Source organism: Letharia columbiana (assembly GCF_014066305.1).
Source record: "Letharia columbiana isolate WasteWater2 chromosome Unknown Sc0000092_s0, whole genome shotgun sequence".
In the NCBI taxonomy this organism is placed as follows: domain Eukaryota; kingdom Fungi; phylum Ascomycota; class Lecanoromycetes; order Lecanorales; family Parmeliaceae; genus Letharia; species Letharia columbiana.
The window spans coordinates 12,021-27,284 of record NW_023501137.1 but is presented as its reverse complement, the minus strand read 5'-3'; the positions used below and the strand labels follow the sequence as shown (position 1 = coordinate 27,284).

Below are 15,264 nucleotides of genomic sequence, written 5' to 3'. Positions count from 1 at the left end.
CCAGCTGCCCATTTCGATTCTACACATCTGGCCCCTTTGTCACACACTCACCAACTCACACCCTCCACACTCTCTCCACACCGACACACCGACACACCGACACACCCACCCCATATCACCCACACACATCCATCATAAATGACGTCTCATTCCCCTTTTAATTCTGATGCACGCCTTTACAATTCCATTTCTCTCTCTCAATCTCCCCGCCTCCCTTATGACTACGCTGTTCCTGATTCTGTTCAAGCCAATCGCCAAACAGCGGCAGCGACGAGATCCGAGACATAGGATATGTATACGGTACTTAGTCGCTGATAGTACATGTTGATTAATGTATGACTGATAAGTTATGGTCCGCCATGTGTGAGCCCTGCAAGTCTTTCTTTTTGGTTCGTTGGACCGCCTCGAGGCTCCGTGGCCTTTGGTCAACTTGTGGAGTAAGGTTAATCGACACGCCACGGAACCTTATATTTTACCGACGCTACCCCCCTGTCAAGAGCTGCTTTCTGCCGAGTGCATATCCTCTCCGCCAGTACTTTCTTCCTGCCAACTCCAAGGGTGCCATGCATGCATGCGGCCGACTTGGGAAGCAAGATCTTGGCCAACAAACCCCTTGGCTTTTTGCTTCTCAATGTTCATGGACCGAGCGGTTTAAGGTTTCAAAGTTCATCAATCAGATACGAGAAGCATGCAGGAAAAAGCAAAGTATATTAATATGCATGTTTCAACGGCGACGGACAGCGTAACAGCTGGGTTTCACACAATCCTCGTACTAGCCATACGGGAATCATGCTCCGTCTGAGATTTGGCTTTTCTCTTCAAGCCACGTAAGCTTCATTCGCAACGCTGTAGCCGGCCTTACTTTCACTACCAATAATGATTAGATGACCCCCCCCCCCAGAGAATACGACATCACCATAATCCCGTATGTAAAGTAATGAACCCACGAATCGGGCCAAACCCATCACGGACATCAAGTCTTGCGCGGTCTCGCAATTGGCAATCGCAAGGGCAAGGGCGATGGTGCAAATGCAGCAATTTAATAATAAGAATAGTCATATAATATGCCGCCCGGGAATATGGAAGGTAACTTTTAGAGTACCGCCAAGCTTTTCTGCCGCTCAACCACACGATATGCATATCTTCCGTACCGTTATTTCTTGTCACTCCTTCTCACACTCCATGCAAAGCCGCGGCACGGTCTGCACCCACACCTTTTCCATCAACTTTGCCATCTTCGAGACAAGAAGAGTAACACTTGCGCGATGACTGCCAAGCTTCCAGTTCTGCAACACGAACTGGCGCAACGTTGCCACTTTCCCGCTCAGTGGTGGCTTGCATGAGTCTTCGGTACCTAATACTCTAGTGGGCCACCCCTCGTGTTGGTCAGAAATGCCGAGGAGCAGGAGGCGCTTCTCCTCCGTAGGCGGATTTGTCGCCAACATTGTGCCCATTCCGCCTTGACATTTGGCGCCTTGGAGGCTCTACGAAGATCGAGATCTCAGCGCTGCGAGTGTCTAGACATGCATCCCGAGCGAAGCCGTCGTGACTCCTCTATGCGGGAAGGTTCCGCAACCGAGCTCCTTCCCCTTTCCTGAGCAGTAGCACAGCGCCGCTGAAGTTTGAGACAATGGCAATATTATTGATCCATTGGGGAATGATGGAATGGAGACTGGAACTCTCGGACTGCGGTATTGGGTAAGGAGGTGAAGTTGTCGAAAGGGTAGATAGTAGACAGCTACCCATGTGCAAAGGATCAGCAATCACAACGACCATGGTAGCGGGGCCAGGGGACGACATCTTTGATGTTGCTGATTCCAGAAAGGTAAGCCAATAGCCTATCGAAACCGAGTCCAAATCCGCCATGAGGAACGCTACCGTATCGACGGAGATCGGCATACCAGTCGAGATTGCCCTTCTCACTGGAAGGCGACACATCAGAATTCATTATGGTTTGACCAACCCCGCTTGCCGCTGAAAAGTTCAGACCATGGCTATGCATTGACTTCAAGAGTTGTTGTAGACGATGTTCACGCATTGATCCTCCAACTACTTCACATAGCTCAGGCAGTAAGAGGTCAAAACAGGCGACGGTTTTGTTTTGCGTTGGTTCAACACCATCCTCCAGTGATGACGGGAGCATGTAGAAAGGCTTGGTCTCCCGAGGATAGTCAGTCACAAACACCGGGCTGCCTTGGCCGAAGGTTGTAGAAATGAACTTCTCATGCTCCAGCTGTAAGCCAGTGATCCAGGATGGCTCGTACACAAACGTTGCTTTCCCTGACTCGACCGCATCCTCAAGGCGCTTGATTGCGTCTTCATAGGTAATTCGAGGCCAGGGTGATTGCATAAGCCCTTGCCAACGTTTGCGAAGTAATTGTGGGAATTGCGTGCCTTCAGCGTCAGCAGACTTCGCTCCTCGATTGGCATATAAGATCTCTTCCATGAAGCCCGCTTCCTGTAATTTGCCCACTAGATCTCGGATCATGTCTTCAACCAGATTCATGACATCTCTTAGGCTTTCGGTCCGTATTTCCGCTTCCAGCATCCAAAACTCAGCCACATGTCGCGGAGTGTCGCTTTTTTCTGCCCGAAATGTTGGAGACAATGTCCAGACTTTCTGATGCTCGTGTATGAAAGCTTCCAAGTGTAGCTGAGAAGAAACGGTCAGGAACTTTGGATCCTTGAACATTTCATCCTTCGCCCTCGCTGCAGCCTCAATCTCATCTTCCCCTCGGCTACTAGATGGCTTTGCAGATACCGTGAAGATCTCGCCGGCCCCCTCACAGTCGGACGAAGTTATGATGGGTGGCTGCACACGAACGAAATGCCGATCTCTAAAATAGCTAGCTAGGTGGTAGTCACACTCAGACCTCAACCGTGCGAGCAGTGCATTCACCGGAGTCCGCAGCCTAAGATGTGGAATCGTTCGGAGGTATTCGGCGCTATGGTATTTCTTTTGGATGGGATACTTCTGCGTGATTGAATTTGTCAGCGCCTCTACCCTGACACGAACGCAAAAGCCACAACGCAGGTACCGCAGATCAATTCAGGGTGGGTCGACTACCTCTGCATCCGTTGTACCGATGATGTTCACCGCCTTCGCCTTCAATTCATACGGTTGTTCCTTGTGCGGTGGAGCAGCCTGCCATGTACCCGTGATGGCCACTGAAGTCCCCGTGCCTAAGCTGTACAGTCCGAGCACCGTTAGTTTTGTGCTGCAGGGAGGGGGACAGAGTCACTGGACGTGCCCTTCAGCCAATTGAGGATCTAGCACAGCTTGTAAGGAATATGCCGTAGACCCATCGCCGAGTTCAACGAATGAGCGTTGTTTCTGGTTTCGAATAGTTCTGATTGAGCCTTCCACCGTGATTAGATGGCCGCCATGTCGTGGTGGAGTCGCCAGGATGGTGGCTACGTTGGGACTGGCCGTGGGAAAAGCAGACAGACGCCGCATGCGCACATGAGTGGGAGGAAGTGTAATTGTCGGTCTTGAAAACAGAGGTGATAGGCGAACGCAACGCCATATCGTGAGCATCAGCCAGATTGAGATGTTCGCGTTCTTGGTGGATGCTGCAGGATGTCGTAGGAGTTCAGCGGTTGACAAATCTTGGTAAAGCAGGGGGTGGAAGAGATTGGAGATTGGAGAATCGAGAACGAGTCGGAATGGAGGGCGAGGGAGCTAGTAAAAATCTCATGCAATATTTCATGCAGCCTTACGCGCATATGGATGAAGGAAGGTCGGGCGGCTGACGAACCTCGCTCGAACTGTCACACGTCAAGCTCGAAAGAGTGAAATATGCAAACTCCAACATATTGGAGGCATTGTTCTCATAATCTTGGAAGTGCACAAGAAGCATTTCATCATATGCCTGCTCGATATCCTACAGCTGACAAGCATCCGTTGGCAGCTATTGTTTCGTCAACTGCCGAAAGGCTTTTCCATACAGTTTTCGGTAACTACCAAGGCCGTTCCATTTTTTAATTTTTAGACGGCACATGTATATTCACCGCAGGAACTTTTGATTTATCTAATTACTTGCTGACCTTGCCCTGGAGTATTCAGATCTACCGACGTGAGTGGTAGATCATTAGACAGTGAGCAGGCGAGTAAAGTAGTTGGGACTTCATCTCATCGCCTGTGGGGAGAGATGACACAAAAGTCTATTTAGCGGCTGTCGGTACCTCCCAGCGCTGGAAGGGCCCAGGCCTTGTAGCCTTGAAAGCTTTGAACCCCTTTTTCCATCCAACCTCGGAACTTGGACGAATAGAGGCAGCGTGAAGGAAACTGTGGCACCTGTAGGAATGATAGCGCCCATGCCCCCCCCCCCGAGAGCTCCAAAGAAAGCAAGTCGATCCCACCGATCTCGAGGGAAGCTGTTGGTCGGTTTCATCTGGCTAAATGACACACCGCAGGATCGTGGAACGGGGAAGACACCCTCCCGTGAATCTATCCAGATCCATCTTGCACTTAAGTCGCTCCATCCGCCATTCTCTCACCGCTATTGGGCAGCGGCAATGGAACGATCGCACTGCTATGATCTCATCACGACTGGGAAGAATCGAAATCGTCTGAGCTCTCGCGTATCGTGGCTTGAATTCATTTGCTCATGACAGATTCACATCTAATCCTAAGCATCCAGCCGTATCCTTGCGATTGGTCACATACCTCCCTTTCCATGGTAGTTCAGGCATTCCACGTCGGCCGAAACCATCTTCACACGGCACTCAGCCATAGAAGCAAATTAATGGCCATGGCTACTTTTCCTTTTATCCGCTACAACTTCCACTTGTGCTATCTCATCTCATCTCATCTCTTGTTGTCTATACTGCGATCCTACATACACTCTTGGCCCTGACTCCAGTCCTGTTTGAACTCTATTGCTTGCACACCAGTTCCCCTCTTGCCGATTTCTTGCTCCCCCTACCCTTTTAGCGGATTGCCATCTCAATTCACACCCTCGATATCAGCTGTGTTTCTTCTTCCTGGAACATGCCTCAGGCAAAAGCAAAACCCTCGGAGATTGCTTCCGAGGCCAAGAAAACTTACACTCCTTACATTCAATCTCAGTTGCCGCAATTTCCTCCTGTGTCCATTTCATATCCGGACTCATCCAAGTTTCATCTCAACCCACGAGCCGGCTATGGACACAAGCTTCGTGTAGCAGTCATTACTGGCGATCCGGTTGATGCAGCCTTGGACTGGGACGAATCAAACTTCAAAGCGAACGGATCTTCCAAGCAGCTGGGAGCAATACCCGTGGTCAGCATGGCCAACGAGAAACGGGCTGGAGGTGACTGGGAGTCTGGTCTCATAGCTCCAGAGGAATGCCTCTGCCGACGTTCGAACCTCGCCAAGGTTCTAACAACGCCTAGCCATACATCTGCCCAGGTCCCTCACTACCCAATTCGAACAACTGGTGGGATTTATTCTCCTCATGTCGGTACGCTGCTCTCCCGTACATGTTGCCCCGTTGACCTTTTATGCTGACATATGAGTACAGTAGTCTTTCGCTCTGGAGCTGACAAAAACTACTCTATGTGGAAGGATTGGAAGGTCTTACCCATCATTTCCGTTGCACCAATTCGGCGCCCCAAACTTGACGAGTCTGGCGCAGATTACTCCTTCAGCCAAGAACGAGAGCTGATGAAAGAAAAAATGAGGACAGTACTCAGGATTGCTGCCCTGCGGCAGCATCCGGATCTATGCATTGGGTCTTTTGGTGTTGGTTTTGGATTTCGCAACCCAGCGGTCCAGGTAGCAAGCATGTGGAGAGAACTTCTCTTCTGCGAATCTGAATTCCAAGGAGCTTTCTCTAACATAGTTTTCGTCTTGGAGAGTGCCTCGAATGGTACTTCGAAAAGCGGCCTGACTGATCTTGAGGTCTTCAAAAGGGAATTCGATCCCTCGAACGTCATCAAGACCAGCTTCAGATGAATACTCAGCATATGTGAGGTGGTGGACTCGCGTCTCTGGCCTGCAGCTGCTTCATAAACTGGCTAGAATCCACACTTCCATCCATTGTTGAAAGTGGGGACTCATTTTTGCGGACATAATACGCAAGATGCAATCGGGACAGACGGCATTATCTAAGATGCCGCCGAATATGCCCGCAAAACTCGACAACGCCATGAGACCCGTCGCTTATGTATTCAGCCGATGTTGCAATTGTGTGGGTGTGGCCCCTATGGCCGAGAATGTTCATCTCGGCCTCCGGCAGGAGAAGGCTGCTGTTCCAGATTCTACGCCACGACGAGAACGCAAAACCTTCTTGAACGCTCAGGCCACTCGACATATGGCCTCTTATCTGAACATTGAAGTACACTGATCGAGCTTTCCTCGTTGATGTACAGAAGCGCTGATGTCTGATCTGAGTTGTACCAGGACCTGGTTATCCTCGGCTGGCTGCATACTTGGGGACCACCGAACCGGACCCAGGCCCAGGGTTTGAGTAGAACCTAGGGGCCTATGATTGGCAAAATTTGTGTGGCAGAAGATACTGTTCGCAAGTTGATTGGCTCTAGGAAGCGAAACCATTCAAGACCCAATCCACCATTGAGATTATGCTAGCCACTGCATCATAGTGCAGCAATTAGTGTAATTTAGAAGTTATGCACAAAGTAATGTGGCATCCACCCCAACATTCACGGGCCTTTATACTGCAAGGAGAGCTTCAAACCACAGATCCGCTAGTGTTTGAGGGGCTTTTGTTTAAGCAATTACAAATACCTTGCTGTAGCTAAAGGCGCTAATGTACGTCGCTCGATCTGGGATCGCAAAGTAGCTGAGGATGCTCGTGGGTAAAGTACCTAGTTGGCAGGAGCCATCGCAGTACATAGAGTAGATAGATACCTTAGACCTTTCTTCCAGACATGATGATTTTAACAACCAAAATTCTTTCCTCTCACCTTTCAGCATTCCTTATCTATTTCCGAACCCTTACCGAATACCTATGCTATCACTCTGCGACAATCCAGCTTTCAAGAACCCAATCCCTGTGGCATAGCAGTAGAGTACATCGGCCTCGGACTCACAACTGAGGAACTGCGGCGAATCCCCCCGCGGAACGACTACACAACCACGTGTCCTTGTATATGGCTAGACCTTTCTTGGCTATCAACAACGACTAAATCACTACCTCGAGCGATGATCCATCGACTGCATATGCTGCTTTAACTATATTGCAAGAGGCATATCCTGGCCTACGCTCCCACATGGGCCACAGTGTGTTGGATATAATACACAAGGAAGTGGTAGACTGGCGTGATTGGAGCTGGATGTCTACGAACCTGCCTGGGAATAAGACGTGTGAGAATACTGTCCAACCTTGTGCGGTTGCAGCCCCTAATGTTATGCTGATTCTAGTGGGTAGCCTTTGTTCTATGTCTCTCTTCTTGGGACGCACGAGAACCAACCGGACTGGCGAGCGATGACGATCTGTGGAAGTGTGTTCTTGCGCAGATAATCTCTGTACAAATGCTTGCGCGAAGTTTCCCAACACCACAAAACATGGACACCCTGACATTGCCCCTTACCTGTGACCACAAAACGAATCAGAATGATGACAATTGGCTCAATACAAGACTTGTGAGCAGTTTGAGACAGCACACGCAATGGAAGCATTCACCAGCATTTGGCCATCAAGCTCGCAACAATTCAACTGCGTCATTGTGGCCTGAGAGAGATGATGCGCTGTCACGAGAATCACTTCTAGCAGAACAAGTCTCACTCAACCGACGTTTGAGACAGAGAGAAGACGGAGCCGCCAAGGAGAGCATTGACACGAAACGGCGCCGTCATAGCGAGCTATCTGGAGAGGAGCCTGAACGACGTCGCTTTTTACCTTCACGCTACCGACGCCGCTTGAAGTCAGCTTCTTCACATCGAGTTCTAACTGGGCTTTCTGGTCCCCGATCAGAGGCATTAAACCCATATGGTAGGGTCGAGCAGAAGAACGTTCTCAAAGCGATGCGCGGCCTGCGAGTGCGAACTGTAAGTGATGATGGTCACCGTTGGTCACTAGAGCCCGTGTTGAGATCAGAAGATCATCCCGTCTTTGTTCAGCCTGTCAAGGAATTTGTCATCAAACGATGGAGAGTCTTTCGTTCGGGAAGGCGCAGCCGGTCGTCAATCTTTGCTTTGAGTGAAGGTACTGGGAAACGTCTGGATTATCAACGTGCTGCTTCTAGCATCTCCAGGGACTCGAGCCAGCTAAGTCGACGTACCCAGATCACGACGATGATTCAGGGCAGTGGGCTTTCCCTTGGACAGCAGGCTCCCGACAACGAAGCTCCATCGAGAGCATCAGCAGGAAGAGAACAAATCCTGACCAGTGCTGAGGCTTCACAGGATTCCACCAATCATGCTCAGACAACCACCAGATCAGAGCCGCTGATCGCGATTGAATGCTCAGACGAAGACCTGCCCATGGAAAGCACCGACTACTGTCCTTCTACAGAATTGGGTCCTCGCCATTCTCTCCGATTCTCAGAATCAGGTCAAACAAGAAACAGGACGTCAACCTCGGGGACGACTGTATACAATTCGCCGTTGATTGCAGAGGCTTCTCCCAATTCGAAGAAGCTCGAGAGCGATGGGAGCACCTCTTCTGGCACGTCATGTTCAATGAGAGATCTAAATGAATTCCTGCACGAGGGAGAGATAGCCAGCGCGTCAGAATAGCTTTACCAACCTACGTAAATGTAACCCCAATCCTACAAAACCATACTAAACCATTCGGATAATTCCTTTTGCTCTGCTTGAACCCCATCTAATCCAGGGATATTCTGCCTGTACGCAATTCTAGAATCGAGGACTATTTGCCACACCCGGCATCGTGGTAGGAGGGCCGATCCTATGTTCGGTTGACAAGATTGGCAGACTCTCCTTATACCGTCGCTGATGGCTGGGATATAGCCAACCCAAGGCTCCCCCCAACATCACAAATACCCATGTTTCATATCCCATATATGGTTGGTATCGAATTGCAACACAATGCTTGCTAAAAAGATTCTTACAAAAAGCATGTCAGTGTTATTCTGTATGAGAGCACTTCATGATTGAAATCCTTTCCGCCCCGTGTGTAAAATTGTAAGAGAGTTTATCAAAAGTCATGCATAGAGGGACTCTACTCCAGTGGAGTGTCAAAGAATTCACTCACGCCAGTATGCGCGATATTTGCAGGCCGCTCTTACCATAGCTGTGAATAGCCGTTACTGGCCAGCACTAGCGCGGTTGCTTTGATCAACAAAAATAACGGAACTCCTTAAAACTTTCGACACCAGCATCACCTCACCTTCTTTTTCAATCACATCTACCTACACTCGTTTGCGTCAAGAAGTCAATCACACTCGTTGTATCAGCAAAGTACAGCCATCTTTCCTAGATTATTTACCACTTGCCTCCTTACCAAGATGCGTTCTCTTAAGCCACTCCTCCTGGTTGGCATCAGTGCTGCTGCTGCCACTGCAGAGTAAGTATCCTCAGCACGATATCGATATCCTTAGCCCACTGTATGAGGACATCACGTCCTCGTTGAAACTTTCTGTGGAAGGATCACGCGTTGTGTAACTTACCTGCGACGAGTGACACTGACCTCGAATCTCCAGAAACGGCTCTTGCAGCCCCCTGTCAACGGTATTTGTCACCGTACCTGCTTCGCCAACTACCGAGACAATCTACGCTCTTGGCAATGGGCCAATGGCCACTGCGGACATCAAAGCTATGGTCAACGGAGCTGCACAAGTAACTTCGACTGCAATCACAACGACCGTCACCGCCTCCGTAATCTCCACTCAGGTCATCAGCGTCATCCAGGCTTCCTCGCCAGTCGAAGGTCAAGCAGCTTACTCTTTCATCGAGGACAATGGTACCACGACCTGGCTCGGTGCAACACCACCAGCTTCGGCTTCCCTGATCACTAGCACTCAGATCGTCACTCTGCAGCCAGTTCCTCCCGGCTATGTTGCTCCTCCCGTCGAGATCACTCCCGTCACAAGCTACTTGACTCTTTCCTCCACTAAGACAGTTACCGAAACTCGTACCGAAACCCAGACGCTGGCCAGTTTCACTGCTTTTGCCTCAGCCGGAGCGTACACTGGACTTGCATCTCACGGTTGGAACTCGAGCATGTCGACGTTGATCACGGTCAAATCCCTTGCTATTGGATCAGTCATTATTCCAACTTCCGGTATTGTGTCTTTTTCTCCTGGCAACGCAACCCATCAAATCAAGGCTAGGGATGTTACAGATATCGTCGTCGCAACCATCGATGGTGTGGCTGTCTCCTGGACCAACAACTATGATGGCACATTTCCGTCATCTTCAGATACATCACCAATTGCTGTCCCAGTCACAGCGACAGCACTACAATCTGAGCCAAAATCTTCTCGTAAGCTCCCCAGGCTGTGAACTGAGCATCAACTAACACGTTTTCAAGCGACCTCTAGCACCTTTTCTAGCCCAGTGCAAACAGAATCCAGTTCTCCCACGGGTGCAACCACTACGGTCGGCGTCTATGCGTGGGACCCGATCCCTACTCCCTTCCCAACAAGCACGTCTTCGTCGTCTGGAGCTCAGCTGACCACGAGCCATGCCTTGTATTCAAACACTTCGACAGCCTCGAGAACCGCGGCCACTGCCATTGCCTCTTCATGTGGTGATGCATCCGCTCAGTTCATGATAGACTTCGACGATTTACCAGCTTTTTCGGCAGGTCCTGGGGTATGTATATCTTCTGAGCCCACGTCTTCCTTTATTGAAGCACTTTCGGGTTGCAAAACAATGTTCCAGGAGCAAAGACGCTCTTAACACCCCTTCGAGCTCTCTTCTGGCTCGAGACTCTGCCTTGAAGGAAAAACGCTAACTCCAAAATCTGTGTAGGACACAGATATCCCTCCTATCTTCAATCCCTACCATAAGCTATTCTTCCAAGAGTACTTCGGATACGTTCCTCCTCCATCTGATCCTTTTCCACCTATCTCGCCTCCACAGCTCGCAGTATATCGCGCGGACGGGACAGGGGCGACCGGTTCACCAGACGCGGGGGTATGTAGATTCTTGGAGCAAATCTCTCTTATCCTGGACCACACTACGAGTCGCGAGACATGTTTCGCGAGCAAAAGACTCTCGGTACCCGTTCGGGCTCTGTCATTGCTCGGTTTTTCGCCTTGAAGATGGAATGCTGACCCGGAAATCTTATAGGTCGAAATGTCTGGTGAGATTGGTAGTGGACCGAGGGCATCGGATAGTGCCTACTGGATCGATGCCTACTCAGCTTATCTTGGCTGCACCAATCCTGGCCCCGAAGACTGCAGCATCATGGTCAAAGGCTATCAGAACTGGTCTATATTCAGTGTCATTACTCAGGGATTTACCCAAGCCCCCTGCCCAGGAATGAAGAATTGCTCTTTGGCGTTAGTGGAGTTTGCTGACGGCTTCCGCGGTTTGACGGGGCTTCAAATCATCGCGACGGTTGGAACCACGCCCGTTGACTGGTACATGGACAACCTGAGCCTGGGTTGGTCCAACAACACGTGTGCAGCGCAGCTGGAGCGTTCCTCGCAAGAGTAGAAGTGGTGCGGGTCACTATTCTCTGGTCTGGACTGGATCGTTGGTGTCGAATCATGGTGGACTTATCTTCTTCCATAAACCCCCTTTATTGCGCGCCCTTTGGCTAGGCGCAAGCCTCATTGCTCCACAGTAGAATAGTACATGCTCAAGCTAAATTCATGATAGATTGTTGATGCAGGAATATCTCGAAAGCATGGGTGGAAACAATTTACGCCCCTAACCAGACTGCCAAAAAGCTCCACTTTTGTAGCTTCCGAGCCACAGCAGCCACAATTGGCGCTGGCGTCGCTTCAAAATGTGCTTTGACTCTCCTTCCCATTTCCCCACAGACATTTGCCAAACCAGTGTTTCGTCATCTGTCCTGTAACATCTTCATCCACTTATGCGCTCCAAGCGTCATGAGGGTTATGCACATGCAAATCCAAGGAGAGGTACGGAGCGTGCCCTTCACCATTCGGGTAGTTCGTGATACGTGCGCGAGGAACCAATGCTGTTGCTACCTATGTCAGATGAAAGGATCATGGTCGGAGCCTTTGATGCGATTCTCCTATCTAAATGTCTTTGAACCCTGTCAAGCTGATTTCATGGTTTTTTTGTCATTATCGATCACAGTCTTTTCTGTTCTGTTTGTGATTACGTTCCTATGTGCTCTCGTCAATTCTTCAATGGAGAGCCATGATGTCTGTCCTTACCATACTGCTGCTACTAGCAACATGTCTCTCTATGCTGGCCGATGGCGCGCCAAACAAGAAGAACGACGAAAAGTTTCAATCTCTTAGCCAACTCCGACCTCAGGGTTTCTCCCCCAACCCGACTAAGAGTACCAGTTACCCAAGCATGGCTTCCTCCGGTAGCTTGAGGACACCGTTGGGTAATAGCTTTGCGACGGGCTCAGGATGGTTCCCTGTACCCTCGGGCACTGCCAACACCGGTAGCAGCTTCGGAAGCAGCGCCGTTGAGCCGTATCCAACCGAGGGAGCGCCGTATCAGAACGCTACATCGCCATATACAAAGCAGGGCAATGGGGATGGCGAGAATGGTCAGAGTGGATCGGGGAATCAATGTCCGCCTCAGCAAACGGTTACACTGCCTTCAAAGACGACTACTCTGCCAGCACAAACTGTCACTATAACCCCAGCTCCGGAGACGATTACGATAACTTCTCAGGCGCAGACAGAAACAGTGACGGTCACTGTGACTCCGCAAACGCAGTTAACGACTGTGACAGTATGGATGACGGTGACAGCGAACCAGGTTCCTAGCTGTCCGAGTCCCAGTAACGCATCGAATCCCCAGATCGCTCCTGTCCCTGCTCCAAACGCGCAGCTTTCAAACACACCAATTGCACCAGCCTCTGACAACGCTTCTACGCCTCCCACTGTACCTCCATTTGTGACTACACCGAATCTCGTGGTGCCCCTATCTACAGGCGGTGCGGTTCCAATCGCAAACGCCACATTGCCTGTCATCCCTAATCTGGGCTCCACTACTGCGACTGGACCAACAACCTTTTCTGCAAAATATCAGAGCAGCCCAGTCGCTGAACGAACTTCTCCCTTCGTCTTGCCAATCATCACCAGCACCCCAATCATAGCCCCATATCCCTACCGCAACACTAGCAACCAAACGCTTCCATTCGGCTCAGGCTCCTCACACGGCTTCAGAGCTACAGGATCCGGTTTCGCAAAACAGACCGACAGACACTTTTCAAGCTATTTCCTCTACACGGTCGTCACCGACACACCGATAAGCACGACCACAATTGGCTTTTCCTCAACCAGAAAATATTTTCCCCTATCGTCGTTGTTGACACCGCCGTCGCAGGCCAATGCCACCGTCTTCCCATCAACAGCTGGACCTACGGCTCCGCCTTCTTCTCCGACAGGAGAATACTTCCCAGACGATGGATCCTCGCTGCTGACGCCGCCGACTCTGGCGAATGCAACGTCTTCGCCCACGATGGAGTACTTCCCGGATGATGGGTCGAGCCTTCTAACGCCGCCGGCTCAGGCAAATGCTACGAATGTTTCACCTTTGGGTGGACCTACGGCTCCCATGATTACGCCGGCGATCGTTGGTTCGTCTCAGGCTTTGGCTGCGGTGGTGGGGTCTATTATTACTACTCCCCCTCGTCCTCCGATAATACAATTAAATACTTCGACCACGATACCTCCGGTATCTACACCCATACCACCACCCTCTCCACCAATGATACAGCCAAATACCTCAATCTCACTACCAGCATCTACGTCCAGCTCTCAAATATCCCAGCCAATAACCACCAGCACTTCCCCCCTCTGCACCAACGGCACAACCGCCCAAAACATGACCACAAACGTACGTCCCTTCCACCGCTCTTCGTGCACAATCTCGCTAACACTATGACCACCAGTTCTCCGAAATCCCACCCATACCCTCCATGCCCCTCATCCTCCAAGGCCTAAACTTCACCACCTTCGCCCCCTTCACCACCACCACCTCCAACTCCACATCCCCCCTCCCGCCCTCGACCCACCTCCTCGCCCTCTCCGCCTCCGAACCGAAACAAATCACCCTCGCCCCCGACTCCCTCTCCTTCTCCATCACATCCCTCGCCCTCTCGTGCGGCGACACGCCGTCCGAAGTGACGGCGACCTGCACGGTCCAGATGTTCGGCATCGGTGCGGCGTCGGGGACGGAGCGGACGGTGGCGGTGCCGGGGCCGGGGATGCGGACCGTGCGGATGGAGGAGGGGAGCTGGCGGGGTTTGAGCAGGGTGAGTTTTACGGCGGAGATGGGGGGCGCGCCGGTGGGGGTCCGGTTGGGTGCCGTGGCGTATGAGTTGGTCAGCGCCTGCTGATGGCCCGGGACGTTGGCGGTTGTGTATACATGTGGTGTATATATCGTTTACAATGTAACATCAACAAAGTTGTCGACCGAACAGTCTAGATTTCGGCCTTGTCTCAGACCGAAGGATATTCGTGGTCGAGACGTAGGATTGAGATTCTAAAGTCCGGCACGTGTGGACTTCGGCAGCAAACCTTCCACGCACGACGTCCACTCCCGTACCCCGTGCCTTTTCAGTGACTCGTTGACCTCAAGGCACGTGTCGATCCGGGACATCAGATTTCCGCGGGGGGGTGGAGCCTGGCGCTTCTCGGACGTCGCGTTGGTTCGGGAGCCTGGCCGAGGACGTGGTATCTTACTTCCGATGCTGCTTACGTGTGGAAGTCTGATGAGGGTTGAAGGAGGCGGGCTGGTGTGTTGGGGTGTCGTCGCGTGGGTGTGGGAATGTGTTGAGGTAGGATTGTGGGTGTTGGGTTGAAGCATGTGTGGATGTGTTGTCTCGAAGTGATGTGTTGGATGGTGTTGATGGTGATCATGTGTCATCATGGATTGAACATGCCCGAACGAGGAAACCCTGATTGCGGCACCGATCAGAGGCAGGAAGCATGTCAGCGTACTGTTGCTCTTCCCAGACGCCCAGTCAATCCCTCCTTCCTTCCTGCTCGCTGGACCTCAGAACAACGTCGCAGGTCCTGTTTACCCCACACCCATCAAGCATGATTCACAACGACCAGAATGGGGCCAGGGAGGAGAAGGTGAATTGGAGGAAGAAGGGAAGCAAAGAGGAAAGAAGACAGGGCAGGCCATAGCCAATGAAGCTAATTAGGAACATGAAGATGAAGAAGCGTGTGGGGGAGTGGTGCGAT

General features: G+C 51.1%; 6 protein-coding genes across 6 annotated transcripts; 5 read left to right on the top strand and 1 right to left on the bottom strand.

Annotated features, from left to right (window-relative positions):
- Window positions 1-1,163: 1,163 nt before the first annotated feature.
- Window positions 1,164-4,715, bottom strand: HO173_012736 (uncharacterized protein; the record flags this gene model as incomplete). Its single annotated transcript, XM_037314570.1, has 5 exons — window positions 1,164-1,484; window positions 1,796-2,974; window positions 3,068-3,188; window positions 3,243-3,573; window positions 4,670-4,715. The coding sequence occupies 5 exons, from the start codon at window positions 4,713-4,715 to the stop codon at window positions 1,164-1,166; spliced, it is 1,998 nt and encodes a 665-aa protein (XP_037158536.1).
- Window positions 4,716-4,993: 278 nt separating this feature from the next.
- On the top strand, window positions 4,994-5,938 carry HO173_012735 (uncharacterized protein; the record flags this gene model as incomplete). The annotated part of the gene is made up of 2 exons (XM_037314569.1): window positions 4,994-5,444; window positions 5,505-5,938. 2 exons carry the CDS (start codon window positions 4,994-4,996, stop codon window positions 5,936-5,938), a joined length of 885 nt encoding a protein of 294 aa, XP_037158535.1.
- Window positions 5,939-6,065: 127 nt separating this feature from the next.
- Window positions 6,066-6,329, top strand: HO173_012734 (uncharacterized protein; the record flags this gene model as incomplete). The annotated part of the gene is made up of 1 exon (XM_037314568.1): window positions 6,066-6,329. The coding sequence occupies one exon, from the start codon at window positions 6,066-6,068 to the stop codon at window positions 6,327-6,329; it is 264 nt and encodes an 87-aa protein (XP_037158534.1).
- Window positions 6,330-7,215: 886 nt separating this feature from the next.
- HO173_012733 (uncharacterized protein) lies at window positions 7,216-8,683 on the top strand (the record flags this gene model as incomplete). The annotated part of the gene is made up of 2 exons (XM_037314567.1): window positions 7,216-7,309; window positions 7,374-8,683. The coding sequence occupies 2 exons, from the start codon at window positions 7,216-7,218 to the stop codon at window positions 8,681-8,683; spliced, it is 1,404 nt and encodes a 467-aa protein (XP_037158533.1).
- Window positions 8,684-9,414: 731 nt separating this feature from the next.
- HO173_012732 (uncharacterized protein) lies at window positions 9,415-11,572 on the top strand (the record flags this gene model as incomplete). Its single annotated transcript, XM_037314566.1, has 5 exons — window positions 9,415-9,473; window positions 9,610-10,391; window positions 10,440-10,723; window positions 10,883-11,047; window positions 11,204-11,572. 5 exons carry the CDS (start codon window positions 9,415-9,417, stop codon window positions 11,570-11,572), a joined length of 1,659 nt encoding a protein of 552 aa, XP_037158532.1.
- A 675-nt stretch (window positions 11,573-12,247) lies between these two features.
- Window positions 12,248-14,411, top strand: HO173_012731 (uncharacterized protein; the record flags this gene model as incomplete). The annotated part of the gene is made up of 2 exons (XM_037314565.1): window positions 12,248-13,909; window positions 13,965-14,411. 2 exons carry the CDS (start codon window positions 12,248-12,250, stop codon window positions 14,409-14,411), a joined length of 2,109 nt encoding a protein of 702 aa, XP_037158531.1.
- Window positions 14,412-15,264: the final 853 nt, after the last annotated feature.